The 20373-nt window shown below is 41.3% G+C and overlaps 1 protein-coding gene across 2 annotated transcripts in view; it reads left to right on the forward strand.

Annotated features, from left to right (window-relative positions):
- TMC7 (transmembrane channel like 7) overlaps positions 1 to 20373 on the forward strand; it is a 149322-nt gene that overhangs the window by 55762 nt on the left and 73187 nt on the right. For both annotated transcript variants that reach the window (XR_012235021.1, XM_073591109.1), the window contains exons 2-3: positions 475 to 715; positions 18935 to 19083. Coding sequence is in view for 1 of the 2 variants with exons in the window: in XM_073591109.1 (XP_073447210.1) it covers positions 475 to 715; positions 18935 to 19083 (390 nt within the window). In the remaining variant the exon portion in view is untranslated. The remainder of the gene's footprint in view (positions 1 to 474; positions 716 to 18934; positions 19084 to 20373) is intronic.

Raw genomic sequence — 20373 nt, forward strand, 5'->3', positions numbered from 1 at the left:
AGCCCTATGTGTCTTATGAACACATGGAGCCGGCTTGGTAGCGAGCGCACATGAGTGCCCCAATAGCAAGCGGCTTGCTCTGGGGGAACTTGGCAGGGGGGAGGAGCCAGGAATGCCATCGGGGGGACCCTGGAAGAGGAGGACCGGAAGAGGACCCTGGAAGAGGAGGACCGGGGCTGCTCTGTGCAAAACCATTGCATAGAGCAGGTTAGTTTGACATGTTTGTTATTTAAAAAAAAATAATAAAAAAACTAAGCCTTTGCAATCACCTTTTTAAAAAGAGGTGTTTGTTTTTTTTTTTTTTTTTTTTTTTTTGCTTAGGCTTGTGTATCACATAGTAACAGGATTTGGGGGGAGTGGTTTAGACTGTCATATAGGTGTCTTTACTTGTGCTTTGATGTAACTGATGCTATATATTGGTTTTAGTGTAATAGTACAGTTTTAGAATGACGATGATCATTTTTTCTTTTACAGATGTTTTTGTCTCGGAAGAAGATGTGGTAGTACCTAACCAATTCTTACATGAACTGCCAAGTTACCAGTCTTTGGTTAGAAGAAGACCTTCAAATTATGGAACCATGGACTCTCATAGAAGTAGTCGCAACCTGAAATGCTCATTGTCGCGAGAGCCTAGTCGTTTGGAATCCATTGAAAATGATTTTAGTATTCCTTTGAGAGAACACCCCATCAGCATTGAGGAAAAAAAGAAATTGCGGTAATATTTTTACCATTTTATTATGGGCTTGGGCTATGGAAAAACACTTTTTTTTTTTTTTGCTTTATGTAAGGAAGGGAGCTTTCCAGTCTAGATGGTAATACTAGATTTTCTCGGTACACAGAGTCCCCAAGTTCTACAGCGATCTTGAGAACTATTGTGGAACCGACACCCAGCGGTTGTTTTTAGTGCTCTGTGGACTGTAATACTGCTGTATCTGTATGTTCTAACTGACATGTCTTATTTCACTATTGGGAGCACTGGAGGTAATAAAATTACTGTTCTCATGTTTGGTAGAATGTTCACAGCCATAAAAAAATTCAATCTAAATCCATATTGATCTGTAGTTTTTGTTTGTCAAATTTGCATTTTTATGTTCAATTTATAACATTAGGAGATCAAATTTTCCAAGGGCTGCTCTCCAACTGGGAGGGAATATTGTCGTCAAAGAACACAAAGCAGAGATGGGAAAATATAATAAATATATAATATATATTATTTATAATTATTATTATTATTATTTTATTTATTTATTTTTTGTACAATATATTTTACCAAAATTTACAATTAAAGATAGAAAGTGTAAACCATCGTGTATAGATTATGTTTACAAGATATTACATAGCATGAAGAGCCATATCTCAATAGTTGTAGGTTGAAGAGCCAATGGCCCAATTAGTAAGGCCGGAAGGTGTATGAATGAATACTGTATAAACCAAACAGCCTCATTATTAGGAAGTCAGGATATTGCTGGTCAACAGGAAAGTATTTTATCAGTAAAATAATCTATAAAGCAGGTGACTAAAGCAGATTCACTGCAGGCATAACGTCAGTGTAAGGGTATGTCACATTTACTGACTCTTTATGGTAGAGGAAAAATAAAAGGCCTCTAATGTAGGCACCAAACCATACGATTGAGGGATACGAGAAAAGGGGAAAAGAAGAGTGGGTAATGAACACTGCACAAAAGAAAGGGAGGGAGAGGAAGTCCCCCATCCCTGGGACCACAGAACCCATATCCCTATTTAGAAACACAGAAATCAGAGATGCAACACTCTGATCAGGTTGATCCATGGGGTCCACATTTTGAAAAAGAAGTTGTGTTTATCCTCCGAGATAGCTGTAAATTTTTTGTTGATCACACTATTGTCCAGACAGGTTTTAACCTGAAAATTCAACGAAGGGGATCTCCAGGAGTGCACAATAGTTTGGTGGTATTGAAATAATTTCACTGATTTGCGATGTTTAGCTTTTTTTGGTTTAGTCAACAAGGCCTCAACTGTATCCTTATGCAGATTAAAATTGAGAACAGTATACTCTAATCCAAAACCTCTGTGCTTTAGGGCATGATAGAAATGAGAATGTTTGTTTCAAATTGACTGTATACATACACACTTCAAAATATATTCACATGGGCAACAAATTTTAAATGGCTAAAAGTAAAACCTATGTTAAAAATGCCATTAAAGTGGTTGTTAAGCCACTATATAATTTTTCTGTTGTCCTCTCTGTCAGATAAAAAGCTGTATCCTAGTGCCTGTGCTTTATATAAAAATATTCTCCAGGTTCTCTGCTCTCCTTGTCTGATAGCTCCAGCGGGTGGGGCCGAGATTCCCCTGCTGACTTCAGCCGAGGAGGAGAGACCCTGGAGTCACGGGATCGCTGGGAGATACCGTTAAAACAGGTAGAAATCTGCTTTTTTTTCTTTCTTTTTTTTTTTTTTTTATTCAGCACAGGCACTAGGATACAGCTTTTTATCTGACAGAGGGGATGATATATAGATGAGATAGTTTTGAAGCAGCAGGGAGAGGAGCAGAGCAATGCTACTGAGAGATGACAGAGGAGAGCTGCGGATGACGGAGGCACGTACACTGACCACGGTGTCAGGGCTCAGCAGCCGTAATATATCGTGGTCAGCGTACAGAGGGGAGAGTAGAACCAGACAGGTGTTTCAGGTGATACAGGGGGCCAAATGACACAGCACAAGCACTGCTGTATAACATGCTTTAAAGGAGCAGGATCCATTATTTTTTTATTTTTTTGGGGGTTAACAAATGCTTTTAGAATAAGAAAATTGCATTAAAAAAATATATAAAAACACTCTCTCATTTGAAGCTTATGAAGAATATAACAAAATATGTTAAAAGGCCAACTCTGATGGGTGATTCCTGGACTTTAAATGCAGTCCAGTGTTGTGGATAGGTAAGACTGGGACAACCTATATTTCTGACTATTAATTTGTAAAATGGAGCAATGTTTAGAATGTATTCACTACAAAGTGCAAACTTTTTAAATTCAACCACTTGGAGCTCAGTCTCAGGTCTGTTACCCCACCACTGGTCGCACGCTTTAGCACCACTTCCGCCTGGAGTCCTTATAAGGTACTCAGGCTTTCATTATAAGTATTATGGGGCGTACACACGGTTGGACTTTTCGGCTACAAAAGTCCGACAGCCTGTCCGACAAACTTTCGACGGACTTTTGGCGGACTTGCTAATGAACAGACTTGCCTACATACGATCACACAAGTCAGACGGATTCGTAACGTGATGCCGTACACCGGACTAAAATAAGCAAGTTGATAGCCAGTAGCCAATAGCTGCCCTAGCGTGGGTTTTTGTCCGTCGGACTAGCATACAGACGAGTGGATTTCTAGGTCCGGCGGAGTTACGACGTAAAGATTTGAAGCAAGTTCCAAATCTAAAGTCTGTCAGATTTGCGACTGGAAAAGTCCGCTGAAAGTCCGGGGTAGCCCACACACGATCGGATTGTCCGTCGGCGTCCGTCGGACTTTTGTAGCTGAAAAGTCCGACCATGTGTACGCCCCATTAGTTGCAGAAAGCTGTACATTTGTGTCGAGACATATGTACTCTTTCCATACACGCTTGCCCTAGCTCCACACTCTGTACTCAGTGAATACCCCACAGGGGAAAATCCTTGCTTGTAGTGATGTCAGAAGTCGGACAAAAGAAAACTATTTCTATATAACAGGTGAACACTCACTTTGCTGAAGGCCTGCAAAATGCTAAACTTTAGAGTGGTGCGTCCCTTGCACTGGAGTTTGAACATCAGTCTCCGCATTCAATGCTAGCTGTATTTCAGGCATGCAACAAGTGGCCTACTTGACAAAAGCAGAAATGTCTTAAACTTAGGCAGGGCATAGACTGGGCAAATTTATTTCCTGCAACCAGAAATTCACACGATTCCCCCATCCACACAGACTGTGCTGACAGGGTTCCTGCTGAACCGGTCGGGATTCAAACCGTCTATGGCTGGCCTTACAGCTTTAATTCAGCCGTCTTTGTCCAGAGCTCAGAAATGCCCTGTCTCTTCTCCTACTCTCAACTGCAGTTGGACCCGGATATGCCAGTCCTAGAGAAGAGGATGTTGAGGCAGTGTTGGAGGACAATGCAGAAGATTTCTCTCCCACACATTGGGGTTGATTTACTACATGCAAAAGATCTGTGCACTTTGCAAAGTGCAGTTTGCTCTAGAGCTTAGTAAATCAGCAGAAGCTCTGCTGACTTCCATCATCCAATCATGTGCAAGCAAATTCTGTTTTTTTGGGGGGTTTTTTGTTTTGTTTTTTTCTTGCATGTGCTTGGGTATTCTTTGCAAAATGCAAAGAATTACCTCATGACTTACCTCATTTACTAAGCTCTGGAGCAAGTGCACTTGCAGAGGGCAACTGCACTTCCCAAAGTGCACAGTCTATTTGCCTTTTAGTAAATGTCACTATATTGAAGAGGGAGCTTCGTGCAATATGCTTGCTAATGTTGAAAAGTTTATTGCCTCTGTCTGCAGAAGCCTTGTCATAGTGCTGACTTTCCTCCATCTTGCATGTCCCCTTGGTCACAGAGACCTACACAAACTTGCAAAACATTCCCTGTTCACTAACAGATAACGTGTGTGGTCTATGATAATTGCGTCACTTCTTTGCTAAACTCCTACCCCAAGGAAAAACGGCTATTCTTATGGTAAACCCTGCTGTCTCTGTCCTACACAAACAACTCACTCCCTTTTTTTTGAAGTTCTTTCTTTCAACCTGGCAAGCCCAGTCATTTAACTAGCTTTTGGTGTTATTTCTGAGTTTCAAACTGCAGCTAATTGGAATAGGACAGTGCATAACTTGACCCTGTTTTTCAGGATTGTGCGGTTGCAGAACAATTACAACAACTGCCTTCAGCTCCTCTTTTTTTTCTGTGTAGGTGCCCTGGGGCACATCATTAGACCGATATCCAGAATAGCTCTAATCTTCATCGCAGTAGAAGCTGCTTGTAAAATATGACTCTCACATATACCCTTTCAAAAAAAAAGTCTGTTTGGTAAGGCACTTGGCCAATTCATCAGAGGTCATAGGTGAGAAAGTTTTGCTTCCTCAGAAGAAGGTGACACAACCTCCCTCCACAAGAGCTCCTAAGTCCTCTAAATGCAGAGCACCTCCATTCTCTGCCCAGGCTTCAACTTCAAAACCTAAGTCCATCCCTTTCTTTCAGCACAAGGCTTGGCTCACACAGGCTACCAAGCCTTCTCCAAAGCCATCTTCACAATGAAGGGGTGCCTTCGCTTCTAAGTGGAGGGATATCTGTTGCTTGGTGCACTGCCACTTGTCCTATCCTCTGCTCCCAGAGAATTCACAAAGGTCCTTGCACCCATTCTTGCTCTTCTAAGAACACAGGGCATTAAGGTCACATGGTATGTAGATGACCTTTTGAAGGACTCCTCTCCCTTCCAGCTATCTGCAAATGTCCACAGGACTATTCAGATACTTCAGGCTTTCAGATGGGTAATCGGCTTCCAAAAATCTGCTTTTCAAAATGCCTTTGCCTAGAGTTCTTAGGTGCCATTCTAGACACAACCCAAACTGGTCTCTCTCAAACTGGGCCGTATGACTAAAGCAGTGTCCCTTTTGTGAGATTCTCCATGAGAGTTCAGGTGCTTATGGTTGTTCCTTTCACCCAATTCCATTAAAGGCCTTTCCAACATAACCTCTTTTTAACATGTAACAAACGTTTCCTCTCTTGACCTGCCTATGTTCCTATCCAGCCAAGCAAATAACTGCCTAACTTGGTGGATCTCCAGCTTTAGCAATGGGGAAGTGGTTTCATACCAATGGAAGGTGATAAAAACAGATGCCAGTCCTCATGCCTGGAGGGGGGGTGTACCAATCTTTCACAGCCCAGGGAACTTGGTCACATTGGAAAGCCAAGCTCCCCATCAAAAAGTCAAGATCCTATAGTCTGCAGAAATGGATAACTGGACAGTTGGCAATGGAACCAATATATGTTCATTCCAAAGACCTCTGCGAAAATTGCAGCACCAAAACTCGAAATACATATTTCATGTGGCATAGAACTCATATATACATAGAAATAAAATCAACACTAGAAATAAGGTGCAAATGAATCAACAAAACCATAAATTAAATACAGTAACTGATAATCATATAACATCCACAATTGGATAAATTAATAATCCCATGTGCACAGAAAAAGTAAATATCCATGCAGCTAAGCATGATAAAAATGGCTCTACGCCACTTGGATCCCCCTTCTTCAGAGACATCCATTTAGGGTGCAGTGAGAAAATCTCACACATATAAAGATCTGTACTAGCTTACTTCAGTGATACATTAGAATAAATTAGTCAGTGATAAGTCAAAAGTCCATAATAATAAACTAAAAAAACATAAACACCTGCAGCGCTATAAAAAATTGGTTGATTGCAATCCAAGGTCATGCTATGTGCATAAATAAAGCTTGCTACCAGTCAAAGGAACGAATAGTGCCATTTATTCCATAGGATTGATGAGCGTCAAAGAAAAATATAACAATCAAAATAAAAATGACTGATAGTGGTGAACGTTACCAGTGACCTCAGGATAGATAGTGGGGCTGGTAAAACACCAATCCGTTTTGTTCTCCCTATATCTTCATCTGTTGCCGCCCTAGCTGTAACTTTGACAAAGCACATGCGCGCGAAACTAGTAAGTTACGGCAGCACAACAGTGAACGTTTGAAGCAATTGACTTCAGTGATTCCCCTTCCCTCTCCGGCACGGCATTGACGTCACAGGAGGCGCGCTGAGAGTATCAACTCTGTTCGGCTTGGTTGTTCTCCCTGGAGCGGTCACCATCACACAGGCTGCCTAGTTTATTCCTCCATCCAGCCACGGAAATCACTCTAGAGAGCGGTTCCAGCTAGCAGCCAGTTCACTCCTCTTCTGGGACCTGGAATTCCTCTCCACTCCTCTGGATACTGATTGGTGTTTTACCACCCACAAGCAAGCCTCCCGGATGATTGTTTCCCCCACTATCTATCCTAAACTCAGTGGTAACGTTCACCACTATGTCATTTCTATTTTGATTGTTATATTTTTCTTTGACTTTTATTAATCCTATGGAATAAACGGCACTATTCATTCATTTGACTGGTAGCAAGCTTTATTTATGCACATAGCATCACTTTGTATTGCAATCGATCAATTGTTTAGAGCGCTGCAGTTTGTGTTTTCTTTGACCATTTGCATTTTTCCATGCTGTGCTGACTGCACTGACTTTGATCCATCCACTCGGCTACCTTCAATTGGAATAATTGATCTCACCTGACCCCTAGACTTGCAGCTCTTCAGGTTTTCTGTTTGGTTTTGCATAATAATAAACTAAAAATCCACAATAGTAGATTAAAAATCTATGTTGTACAATCCAGAAGATTCTTACACCACATGCCCAGTGCTCAAAAAGGCTCACTGGAATTTATTGACCTCTTATGGAAAAGTAAGTCATATGGCAGGTTCCCTAAAAGGGGTCAATCCCATCAGCTAACGTCTCTTCGCTGCGGTTGGGGACTCCCACTTCATTCCTTCACCACTCTCCTTAGTGACTCAGGAACAACTTTTAAAAAGCAAGGAACATCCCCATAGTGCACTATCTTTCAAAACTATTGGAAATTTAATCCCGCCTCAATTACGCTCACATTTGATTAAAAAGGATCACCATATCTTCAATATGTGATATTATAATCAAAGGCTCACTAGATCTAGAAGGCTTTACCCAAAATTAATCTACGTACTCCATGCTATTCCATCTGGTTTTTGCCATGTTCATATCGGGACCCCCTCACTCATCTACCACTCATCCATCTCCCAGAGGTGCTCCATACCAATAAAAAAAAAAAAAACTCCCATGGTGTACTATTTTAATACTTCAGTATCAAATAACAAAATTTGCATTGCACGTTATGTAATATACACCACGTGCACAATTAGGCAAGCTGTATTTTTGAGGAATAATTTCATTATTGAACATCTACAGTGCTCTCAGTCAATCCAAAATGTTAACCACTTTGCTTATTGGGCATTTATACCCCCTTCCTGCCCAGGCCAATTTCCAGCTTTCAGCGCTCTCACAATTTGAATGACAATTGTGCAGTCATGCAACACTGTACCTAAATGAAAGTTTTTGTGTTTTATCATTTTTTTTCACACAAACAGGGCTTTCTTTTTGTGGTATTTAATCACCACTGCATTTATTTTTTGCTAAACAAACAAAAAAAGACCAAAAATTTTGAAAAAAACAAAACGTTTGCAAAATTTTATAAAGCAAAATATGAAAAACAGGTAATTTTTTTTTTTTTTTTTTCCCTTCACTGATGAGGGGGCACAGATGATGCGGCACTGATAGGTGGCACAGGGAGGTTGCACTAATGGGCGGCACTGATAGGTGACACTGATTGGCAGCACTGATGGGTAGTGATTAGTGGTACTGATGGCATGGGTAGGCACGGATTTGCAGCACTGGTTGGCAATTAGGGGACCGATGTCCCTCTAACAGAAGCCAGTTACCAGCTTTATTATTTTCTTCACGCTGACCGATAGACCCCTTTCACACTGGGGCATTTTTCAGGTGCTGTTGGGTTAAAAATAGCGCCTGTAAAGCGCTTGAAAAAAGCCTCCCTTGCAGCCACAGTGTGAGAGTCCGAGTGCTTTCACACTGGAGCGGTGCGATTGCAGGACATTAGAAATAGTCCTGCAAGCAGCATCTTTCAGGCGGTGGAGGAGCGGTGTATACACCGCCCCTGCCATTGAAATTGCTTTTAACCCTTTATTTGGCTGATGGCGGGGGTTAAAGCACCCCGCTAGTGGCTGAGAAGCGCTGCCATAACAGCGGTAAAGTGCTGCTAAAATTGGTGGCGCTTTACCGCTAAGGCCCCCCCCGCCCCAGTGTGAAAGTAGCCTTAATAAACCTCAAACTTGAATATTTAAGAAAGTAAAAGTGAGGTTTTGGCTTTCTTGGGAGAATATCTTTGTGTGCACAATTATTGGGCAGCTATTAGTGTGCACAATTATGCAACTAAATGAAAAGCGAAAATGTTCCCATCTCACTTGTTCTTATCTGTTAAAGTGAGAATAAGGCCCCTTTCACACAGGTGTTCCGTTTTATTTCATCAGTTTAGTCGCGTTTTTTTTTAAAGAAAAAATGATCAGTTTTTACATCAGTTCTTTACATCCACTTAACCACCTGAGCCCCGGAGCCATTTTTTCCCATTTCAAATTTTTGGTTTACATGATTAAAAAATAATTTTAGTCCTGAAGATTACTTAGTGATTGTAAACCCTTGTTGGGTTTTTTTTTTCTATTATTATTTAAAATAACAAACATGTCATACTTGCCTCCACTGTGCAGCTCGTTTTTCACAGAGTGGCCCTGATCATCCTCTTTTGGGGTCTCCTGGCGGCGCTGGTAGCTCCTCCCCGCATCAGAGAAGAGCTCTCCCGGGGGGGTACCTTGCAGGCGTGCTCCCGAGTCCAACATTCGGCCTCCATAGACACGAATGCCGGACTCGGAACGCCCCCCCCCCCCCCCCACCCCACCCCGGCGCCTGCATCGTTGGATTTGATTGACAGCAGCGGGAGCCAATGGGAGCCAATCAATCTATCCAATCAAGAGGCGGGACCCCGTGCAGAGAGGGACAGCGCGTCTCCGCCGAGTGATATACGGGGCTCAAGTAAGTGAAACGGAGGGGCTGGGGGGGGGGGGGGGTTTCACCATAATGCATAGGATGCATTAAGGTGAAAAAACACGAGGGTTTACAACCCCTTTAACACCCCAACCATTATATATTTTCTGAAAACAGACACCACTTAGAGAATAAATTTGGGGTAGTTCAATTTTTTTATGTCGCATGATATTAGCACAACGGTTTCTAAAATGCAATATTTTACCAGGTGACCCCACCCCTTTTTGTTTAATTTAGTGGCTGGCCCGAATGACCGCTTCTTCTTGTCGCTATTAAGTATAGGAAAAAAAAGCCAACAATGACAGTCAGTGTTGGCAAGCGAGGGAGCTTGTCGGTACAAACTGCCCCTCGCTGTGTATACTGCTTTTCTCCTCTCCTGCCTTTCTCTGCCACAAAGCACCCTAACCCACCGGTCCCGACTTTTTTATTTTGTTTACTTTCTTATGTCAGCGGGAATGCCCGCTGAGAACAGAGATAAGTGACTGGTTATTAGGACTTCAGCTCCTAACAGCCAATGCAAAAACGGATGCAACAACAGGCCCCTTGTCCATTTGCATCCATTCTCCTCCATTCGTTTTTTTTAACGTGTGAAAAATAGGGCTTTCATCTGTTCAAAAAAAGGATGTTCACGGAAGCGGTTGAAAAATGATGTAAATGGATGAACATCCATTTACATACGTTTTTCCATAGGAATGCATTGATGTCCGTTTTTTTTTTTTTCATCCGTCAGCAGATGGATGAAAAACAGACGAACGGTCCATATGTGTGAAAGGAGCCTAATAAACAAACCACTCAAAATTTACAAATAAACATTTCTGACCATTTAAAAAAGTGACCAATATAGCCACTCTTCTTTTCAATTATTTTCATAAGCCTTCCATTCATGGAGTGTCAGTTTCTTGATCTGTTGACCAACTTTTTTTGTGCAGCAGCAACCACAGCCTCCCAGACACTGTTCGGATAGGTGTACTGTTTTCCTTCACTGTAAATCTCCTGTTTTAAGAAGGGCCCACAAGCTCTCACTAGGGTCTAGGTCAGGTGAGGAAGGGGGCCATGTCATTATTCTTACCTTGGCCATGTCTCTGGCAGGTTGCAGTTCCGGAATATGACAGGATAATGGGTTCCTGGTAGATTCACATTTGATTCTTCTCAAATGTTTGGCAGTTAATTAGCATCTCTTTTTTTTTTTTTTTTTTTCTTTTTTCTTTTTCTTTTTTTCTCAACACATTTCTTGGGACCCTGTTGACTATTTGCAACAAAACATTTGATGGTTCTGTGATCACGCCTGAATATCTTGCGTGAGTGCTGCATCCCTCTGAAACTTTTTACAATTTCTGACTTTTCCGAGTCTGTTAAATCTCATTTTGCCTGGGGAAAAGAAGCTGCCTTGTAATTATGCACACCTTGATATAGGGTGTTGACCTCCTTAGGCCACAACTTCCCTCATTACACAAATACACAACACCTGATATGACTAAATCCAAAAGGCATTCGAGTTTATACAGCTTGGAGTTGGACAATATGCATAAAAATTATGATTTGGTCAAAACACTCACTTGCCCAATAATTGTGCATGCAGTGTATAACTAGGATTTTATGATCTTGCTGCGGCTCACCAGATGTAGATGACCCACTTAGCAATCCCTTGAGTCAATAAAGCTATTTGTAAAAAAGCACCGTCACCTCCAAATAAACACATAAAGTGGACAAAAGAGAGACTCACCAAAAGGAGTTGACCCCTTTTCTCAGAGAGAGTTGCATATATGCTCCAGTGCATAAAAAAACAAAATAGGGGATGGCGCTGTTGTATGTGAAAAAACTATGTGTATATACCATACGGTGTGTGTGTGTGTGTGTATGTGTATATGTATGTGTATATATATATATATATATATATATATATATATATATATATATATATATATATATATATATATATATATATATATATATATATATATATATATAAAAATTAATGCAATAAATATATCACCATTAACATGTATAAAATTAATGTGAAGTTACTGCTAATGATATCCAATTGTAAACCAAAAAAATCAAAAATAAGTGTCCATAAAAAGTGACATAGTGCTTCCTCCGATTAGGGAAAGTTTTCTTAAAAGAGATATATATATATATATATATATATATATAAAAACAAAAAGCGTGCTGCCAGTGGTGACTGTGCTCCCCTCTTGTGTTTTCACTCACCAGAGAGCTTCACCCCTGCAGGGGTACAAGCGTGAAGTAAAGATATGATCCTAGTCACAGAGTTACGATATCCCCCTAGTACCCAGCATCAGGGCAAAGAACCATCCACGGGCGGAAGGAAAGGAGACTCCACTGCCTCCCCTCTACAGTGTGATTTCCGGCCAGATATCCACATATATGTATTATAAAAAGAAGAAAAAACGATCCACATAGCGTAACTCCGTATTGCTTCTTTTATTAAAATTTAAATAAATCCAAGGAAGTTAAAAAGGAAGTTAAAAAAGGGGAGAGAGAGCTCACATGCTCACACACTCTCCGAACGTAGCGGGGAAGCAACACTCTCCTCACTTGTATCCTTCCTCAGATGGGGTAATCCGAAAGGAACTACAAGAAAAACAGAAATGGAAGGCGCACACACCTAGTGCATTACCAGAGATAATTTAATAATAAGCCTAGCTCTGAGGAAGGGGGTGCGCCCCCGAAAAGGCGTTAGCTGTACCCTGTGTTCGGCGCATGTCCATGCACTGTTTTTATGGCCTTTTGTCAGTTGTATTTTGTGAGTACCCACTTTTATACAAAAATTTCTTAATATTAAATTATCTCTGGTAATGCACTAGGTGTGCGCGCCTTCCATTTTTCTTGTAGTCACAAAATGTTAAAATCAATGCTCCTTGAAAACACTGTGAAAACACATATGTGATGTCACGTCCGATTGCCGCGCTTCTTCATGTGACTCCTTCAGGATGGAGATATAGATATATCCTTTGATTAAAATATCACATAAGGTTTGGAGAATATGATGATTCCCTTTAATAATAAAATGTGAGTGTAATACTATGAGAATAAAGTTCTAATAATTTGGAGAGATATACGCCATATAACGAGATAAAACCAGAAGTGACACAGCAGGTATCGGGTGAAACAGACCACAGTTTATGTGCTTTTTGCCACAATACATCACAGAGACTGACTGGCTCATTTTGGTAAAAATGGATTGTTTTGGCTTCTTATGAGTGTGTTTTTAATAAAGCACTTTTTAGCAAAACGGTTTTACACTATTTGAGCCCCCTTTTTTTTCTTTCCTGTTCACTATATGGGGACTTCCACAAGAGAGGAGAGACAGAAATGGGAGCCATGTTAGATGGAAGCCATCTGTAAGCAAGATATGCCAATCTGTAAAAAGGAAGGCATTGATGTCTGATGAGTCGTAGTCTGTTGGTGAAGTGTCTGAGCACTGGAGCACTTTTTTTTATTCACGGTGGAGACATTGAACTTTTTGAGAAGAGTTTATTTAGGACTGTTGCAGGACGGGCTAATCTTTATTTGTTATGCACTTTGTCACTTGGAATTTCACAGTGGTATTTATTTTATATAACGCACATTTTGTGTCCGCAGTGCCTTTTCTATTGTTATATTGTGTTGTATATTTTGGGTATATTGAATTGAAGGCTGCACCGATATTACACGTTGTACTATGAATTTTTGGGTGTTGTATGTCTGTAGAGCTGAGTTGGGTTGTTATATAAAATTTTGAGAGATACTGCACTATGGAGATATTGATAGATTATAATATCACATTTTGAATACAGTAAAACCTTGGATTGCGAGCATAATTCTTTCCGGAAACATACTTGTAATCCAAAGCACTCTTATATCAATAAGAATTAATGGAAACTCAGATGATTAATTCCACAACCATTTATTCATAAGTCCTTCAGTTTTTCGTCCATATAAAAAGATTATAGCAATTGTGGTTTTGTAACCATAAAATGTCTATCCACAAATGGCAGTCTCCACAAGGGGATAAGAAGCAAAATCCAGCAGGAGCTACAGAGTATAAAAGAGAAAAGAGGCACCTCTAAGTGTAGCAATATGGTTACATTTAATGAAGGTACAACATTTAGCAACACACATGGTTGGTGATTAAAAGAGGCACATCAGGCAAGCATCTGGGGTAAAGCTGTCCACATAGACGATCCTCTGCGCCGCTGGCTCTCACCGCTGTCAATCTGCAATCGTGACCGGTAAGACTACTCTGCAGTAGAGCGATTTGAAAGCAAGGCTTGAAGCGCTTGCGGAGCGCAGCGTGGAATGGATGACGTTGATGGTGGTGCGGAGGATGTCTATGTGGACAGCTTTACCCCGGATGACTGCATACTTAGATGTCCCTGTTTTATGTGACTTGCTAAATGTTGTACCTTCATTAAATGCTGCACTTAGAGGTGCCTCTGTTCTCTTTTATACTTGGTTGTGACATTACGCTAGTTGTATATCAAGACATCGTTTGTATATCAAGTCAAACTTTATTAAAAAATGTTGCTTGTCTTGCAAAACGCTCTCAAATCAAGTTACACTCAAACCAAGGTTTTACTGTATATGGTGAGTCTTTTTAATAATAATGTGAGCGTAATAGTAATACTACGAGATTAAATATCCCATAGTTTTAAGAGATCCTGCACTATAGAGATGTTCCTTTTTTTTCTTTTTAAATGCTGTTCCTGAGTCATGGACTAAGGAGAGTGGTGAAAGAATGAAGTGGGAGTTCCTAACCTGAATGAAGAGCTGTATCTGATGGGCTTAAAGGGGTTGTGAAGGCAGAAGTTTTTTTTTTTTTTTTTTTTTATCTTAATGCATGAATAAAGAAAACCTTCTGTGTGCGTTGCAATGCCTCGTTAGACTTATAGTTTCACAACAGCTGGTGGGCCACCAGTTTGAGACCCCTGCTTTAACCCCTTTAAGGGAAAGTTCCATATGATTAACTTTTCCATAAGAGGTCAACAAATTGCGGTAAGTCTTTTTGAGATCAGCACTGAGCTCATGGTGGAAGAATTTGGTGGATTGTAAAACAGATTTTTAGTTTACTATTATGGACTTTGGTTTATTATTATGGACTTTTAAATGTATCACAATATGAATATACTTCATTCGTTTGTACCTGTTCTGATTTTTGACAGAATTTTGAATATTACATATTTGTAATTCTGTGTAGTTGTAAGCTTGTGCTGATATTTATATTTGTATGAGATTTGGAAGCACAGAGGTGTGTATTTTATTGGTAGCTGGCAGTGTTATAATTATCATGAGGGGTGGGAGAGTCCGCTCACGTCACAGTGACTTTGAAAAAGGTTCCTGCACTATTTCTGTGCGATTTCAGTTGCACTGATCGGCGGCTTTGAAATCTCGCTAAAGAAGTATGATTTCAGAGCTGCACTGGTGAGAACCAGGGCTTAAAGACACAAGCCTGATCATGGATGGAAAAACATTTTTTCAGTGATCTTTGCTGTTTATGTCCCAGTAGTGGACAACTGGAAGGTGATTTCAATTGTCACTGCTTGGAGCAAGAGGAATGGGCACTTCATCAGGACCAAGAATCCTCTAGCACTTGCATCGGATGCTCTGATAATTCCCTGGTTCAGATAATTTCAGTTCAGGCTAATATGTCTTTCCTCCAGTGCCAATTCTGCCTCAACTGCTCCACAAAACAGAGCAAGCGAGGAAACTGGTGATTCTCGTTGCATTAGGCAACACCCACAGTATCAGAACCCCCTGTTCCATCCTGATTCTTAGTCATTGGTTTTAGCAGCATATGCCACGTACCTGGTGCTGAAGCCAAAATGCCAAGGGCTTTCCTCGCCGCTGAGTGCTTGATGCCCCTGAAGGTGATAACAGGGAAAACTAAGCCCAAAGAAGCAGGGATTGCCAGCTATGCCACAGGTGGTGTGGAAATCTTTGCAGGTGGATACCAGATAAGGTGTGCAGTAGGTCCCAGGAGAGTTGAGGGTGGTGCAGGCTCCACACAGCAGGAAAGGGGTTGCAATTGAAAGTGTAGCAGGTTGGATACAGTAGGTAGATCACAGCAGACGGGGCACAGCAGAAGATGTAGTCGGGATTGGTAGCAGAGGTCAGGAAGCCAGTGGTCAGCAGATCCGGTATCCAAATCGTAGTTGGGCAATCTGAGGTCAGAGAGCGAGACGAGGTATTCGGAAACAACAACAAATGCGGGAGCAGGGAGATGAAGACCAGTCAGCATTGTCCATGTGCCACAGTGATCCTTTTAAAGGATCTGATGTGCATTGCGCGCACGTCTTCGCCATGGCGAATGTGCATTTGCAATACGTGTATGTGTAATTCATGCGGGCGCGGCCATATTGAGAATTGGCTAATGTGCCAGGCGACTATTCTTTGGCTAGTTCCCTGACAGCATGTTTTATGAGGGACAGAGGGGTCTCTGAGTGTCATTCCCACATGGCTAAAAGCAAGGAAAGCGACTTCCAGAAAGATCTACTGTGTGCCTGGAAATCCTTTTGCTTGGTGTGGACACAGGTAGTTCCAATCCAGAAATTATCTTGTTCCTCGTACTCGGGCCTTGTCCATGACTTGCACTAAATACTCATAAGGGACAGATTTCGGCCTTGCCCATTCTTTTCAAAAAATGTCTGGCTTTGCTTTCTCTTGTAAAGACCTTTTATTCAAGGTATTTCTAAGATCAAACCACCTTTACAGCATCCTGTCCTCTTTGAAACAATCTGGGAACTCCTCTTTGGAAGGTCTCTCTTGCAAAGGTAGCCTTCTTGGTGGCTCTGTCATGGATATAGAGGTTCTCCTTTTTAAGTGGCCATTCCTTCTTTTTTACGAGAACACAGTAGTCTTGCACCCAAGAACCTCCTTTCTTCTTAAGGTGATGTCAACCTTTAACATCAATAAAGATACAGTTCTTCCTTTGTTGTGCCATACTCTAAAGCACCCAGGTTTAAATTGCACTTCACTGTCTGGACATGATCAGAGCCATCAGAGTCTACCTCAAAGAGTACAGCTTCTACTAGGACAGACTGCATTTTTGTTCTGTCCTCAGTCCTATCCCCAAGATCCACTATTGGTAGGTGAACAACACCCTAAAGGACAAAGCACCTGCTGCACCAACACTTGCTCACTGTACCAGATCGGTAGGCGTTTCCTGGGCATTCTGACATAACGCCTCTGTTGGTCAACGTTGTAAGGCCACACCCAGTCTTCTTCACATACCTTTTCAATGTTCTATCAAATGGTCGTTTAATCTTCTGCAGATACAGCTTTCGGCTGCAAGCTTCTTGCAGCAGAACTCTGAGTTGGGTCTGTTGGTACAGTTCTGTGTACCTTGTTGCTCGCCCTTTTTATTCATTGTGTGGGGATATCGCAAGGTCTATGAATATCAAGCCTGTTTCCTGTACTGTACTCCAAGGATATAGCATTTACAGGTAAGTCCTATTCCTTTTATTTTAATTGTACAGTACAGGACACAGACCGCCCTCCTCTTTCCTTTGTTACTCTGCATTAAGGGGATGCTCAGGGGGCATATCCTCAAAGCTTTACCTACAAGTAGCAGCCTATAATTCGGGACCTATAAATATATCCAGCCTGTGTTCTGTACTAAAATTAAATTTTTTCTCCACTGGAGCAAATTGGACCAGGCTTTGTAGAAAACGGACCGCAAGGCAATCCTGTCTGGAACGTGGCTTCGCCACTTGGCGGCCTGGGTATCCTCTCCTGGCTAACCGTTTACTTCTCCCGCTGCTGCCACAGCATCCATCCATAGCAGGTAGAAGGCATGGCATGTCCAAACAGAGGGGGCGGCATGTCCGGACAGATATGCTTTTTAAGTTAACAAGCCAGTAATTTATTGCTAGGATGTGGGGCGGTCCTAGCAACCGATCACCTGCCTGTCAATATGAAAAGCATGTCCCGCCCTCTGTCCAGACATGCCATGCCTTCTGCCTGTTATGTAAGGTAGGATCGGAAAGGTTGGAGGAGGATTGCAAGAAAGGAAGGGGGGCTGTAAAGGGGGACCAGTGTACAAAAAGAGGACTGAGGTGCTAGGAAGAGGGTCTGTAAAGGGGATTGGTATACAAGGAGGGGTGGGTTGTGAAGGGGACTGGTATACAAGGATGGGGGCTGTGAAAGGGCACTGGGATACAAGGAGGGGGGCTATGATGTACACGGTGTAAATGGGGGTCTTTACAATAAAGATGGGTTCTGTAATGTAAATGGGGGGCTGTATTGTAAAGGGGGGTTCTGTGATGTAAAGAGGGAGTTCTGCAATGTAAAAGGGGTCACTGTGGTGTAAAGGGGGGGGCTGTGATGTAAAGGGATGATGCCGATGTAAAATGGGAAACTGTAATGTAAGGGGGTGGGGCTGTGATGTGCAGAAATCAAGTCACAGCACAAACATGAGACTCGGACCTCTGCTGGATTAAAATTTTAATGGCTGGACCGCCGTGAATTTTAATTCAATACCCCTGCTCTAGATCAACTGTGGGTATAGGGTTCAGTACATGGAGGTGTTCTATTTTTTATATTGGTTTAAAATAGATTTGTCTATGTAACATTCAAGGCAAAGTAATGTGTCTGTGTTTAAAACCCACCTCTTAACCACTTTATACGCACCTCTCTGGCACTCCACCACTGCTCCTTCCTACTTTGCAGTTGCTACCAAACTAGTGTTGGAGATCAAAGAGTGGTGACATGACCCCTCTGTCATGTAATGTGCTCAAGTCTAATGATTTTCCCCTCAAATAAGCACTGCATCACTGGAGGTGGTCATGTGCCAGCCGATACCTGGAGGCACCTGGGGTTTTGCAGTGACTGCAACAGAAAAAGAAGCAACTATTGGATAAAAATTGGTTTTGTAAGCTGTTCGTGTCTGATGGGGCAGGAAATGCCAGTACAGACTATGCAGATGGGGCAGTTTCTCTGAGCCTAATTATATTAATCAAAGTGGTGGAAGGGCCAAAGCTGCTACCTTGGGCACCATTTTGCCTTGATCAAGTATGGAGCAGTTTTATGATGTGTGCTGGTAAATTTGAGCATAAATTGTTTCACAGTACATGCACATACAAAAGTAGGTCAGCTAGGACTTGTTCTAAAGTTGTTTTGATTGGTTGTTATCAATATGTAAATACTTGCATGTATATAGCACGGTGGCCACAGCTTCACTTTAAGTTTTCTGTTTCTTTTAGGCAAATCCAGACAACCCGTTTCCAGAATACCACAGGATGGAGTCAATTAAAAGGCAACAGCAGAAGCGTGTATCAGAAATTCAGAGATGATACTACTGCTTTAGTGTCTAATCTCCAGCTCTGGAGGAGTAACATTCACAGTATTGAGGGTAAGGATTAGTTTCTTAAAGTCCAGCTTCATCCCAACTTCATCCAAAACCGTTATTGTGGTTCTAGATAGCGAGGGGTAAACTCCCCAGTGGAGACTCAGGCTACAATAGAATGGCTTTCTTCTCACCAAAAAAGAAAAAAAAAAAGGTTTTTGCTGGAGTTAGGCATTAAAACAAGTTTTCTGTTTACTAGACGTTGCTTGTAAAAACAAGAAGCAGAATTTTGGTTTCAACACTGCATTATGTATCTTGTTTAGAAGGCATATTTCTCTGTGATCTAATGCAAAAACCCACAGCCATAATCAGTATAGATATCACAAATAAGCCCCCTTTCCCAAATTCCCTGTTTGTTCACATTATCAGCAATTTATTGCCACACCTCCCTCCTTCTAGCCTGCATTAGAATGAGCAGTGATACTACTCCCATGGTCATGTGACTTGGTCTGGTGACTGGTAATTTTGAGTATAATGGGTTCAGAGCTCTGTCTAAAGACACTGTCACTTTGTCCTGCACAGGCAAGGTAAGTGTCTTAATACAAGCAACCAAACAGTATCCATCTTGTATTGGTCTGGCTTCAGTAGAATGATTTCTGATTGGTTGCTATGGCTTAATACACTAGTTTTAGTAGGATGCTCTGTACTTTTGTAATTGGATAAGACATTCTAGTGATGTAGCTATCCAGTCATACATATATAGTTTACCAAAAATAAGTCATAGATGTAAAGGTTCATTTTAAGTGGAAAAAACTTGTTAGGTGTTTAAACGTTTATACCTGAGGCTTCAGTATGAAGGGAGCATATTTTCAATAAAAGGCAATGAAGTGTGTCTGATCTGGTGTGTCGTATTCGGCATAAGATCTAATATCTAATTTTCTGGGTTATCCTTCATTGGGGTATGTTTATTTATTTATTTTCTAATGAAAAACCGGAAATGACTGTGAGGGTTGAGAGTCATAGCATGTTGAAAACACCAATTGAGCACAGTGTATTTTCTGTCAGAAAATAAGTGTCCCTTAGAGGTTCTGACACTAATTCAGTGGTTATTCCCAAGATGAAAGGTTTGGTATAAAGAAGGGGTAGATGTCCTATGTTATTATATATACAGTACAGAGCCTTATTCCAAAATGGATTAAATTTATAATTTCCCTCAAAATTCTACAAACGGTACCCCATAATGACATGAAAAAAGTTCGTTTGAAATCTTTTAGGGCTGAAACATCTGATCGATTAATCGGCAACTAATCTATTATGAAAATAATCGATTACTATTTTCATAATCGATTAATCGAC

Source organism: Aquarana catesbeiana, linkage group LG06 (assembly GCF_042186555.1).
Source record: "Aquarana catesbeiana isolate 2022-GZ linkage group LG06, ASM4218655v1, whole genome shotgun sequence".
NCBI classification, from domain to species: Eukaryota; Metazoa; Chordata; class Amphibia; order Anura; family Ranidae; genus Aquarana; species Aquarana catesbeiana.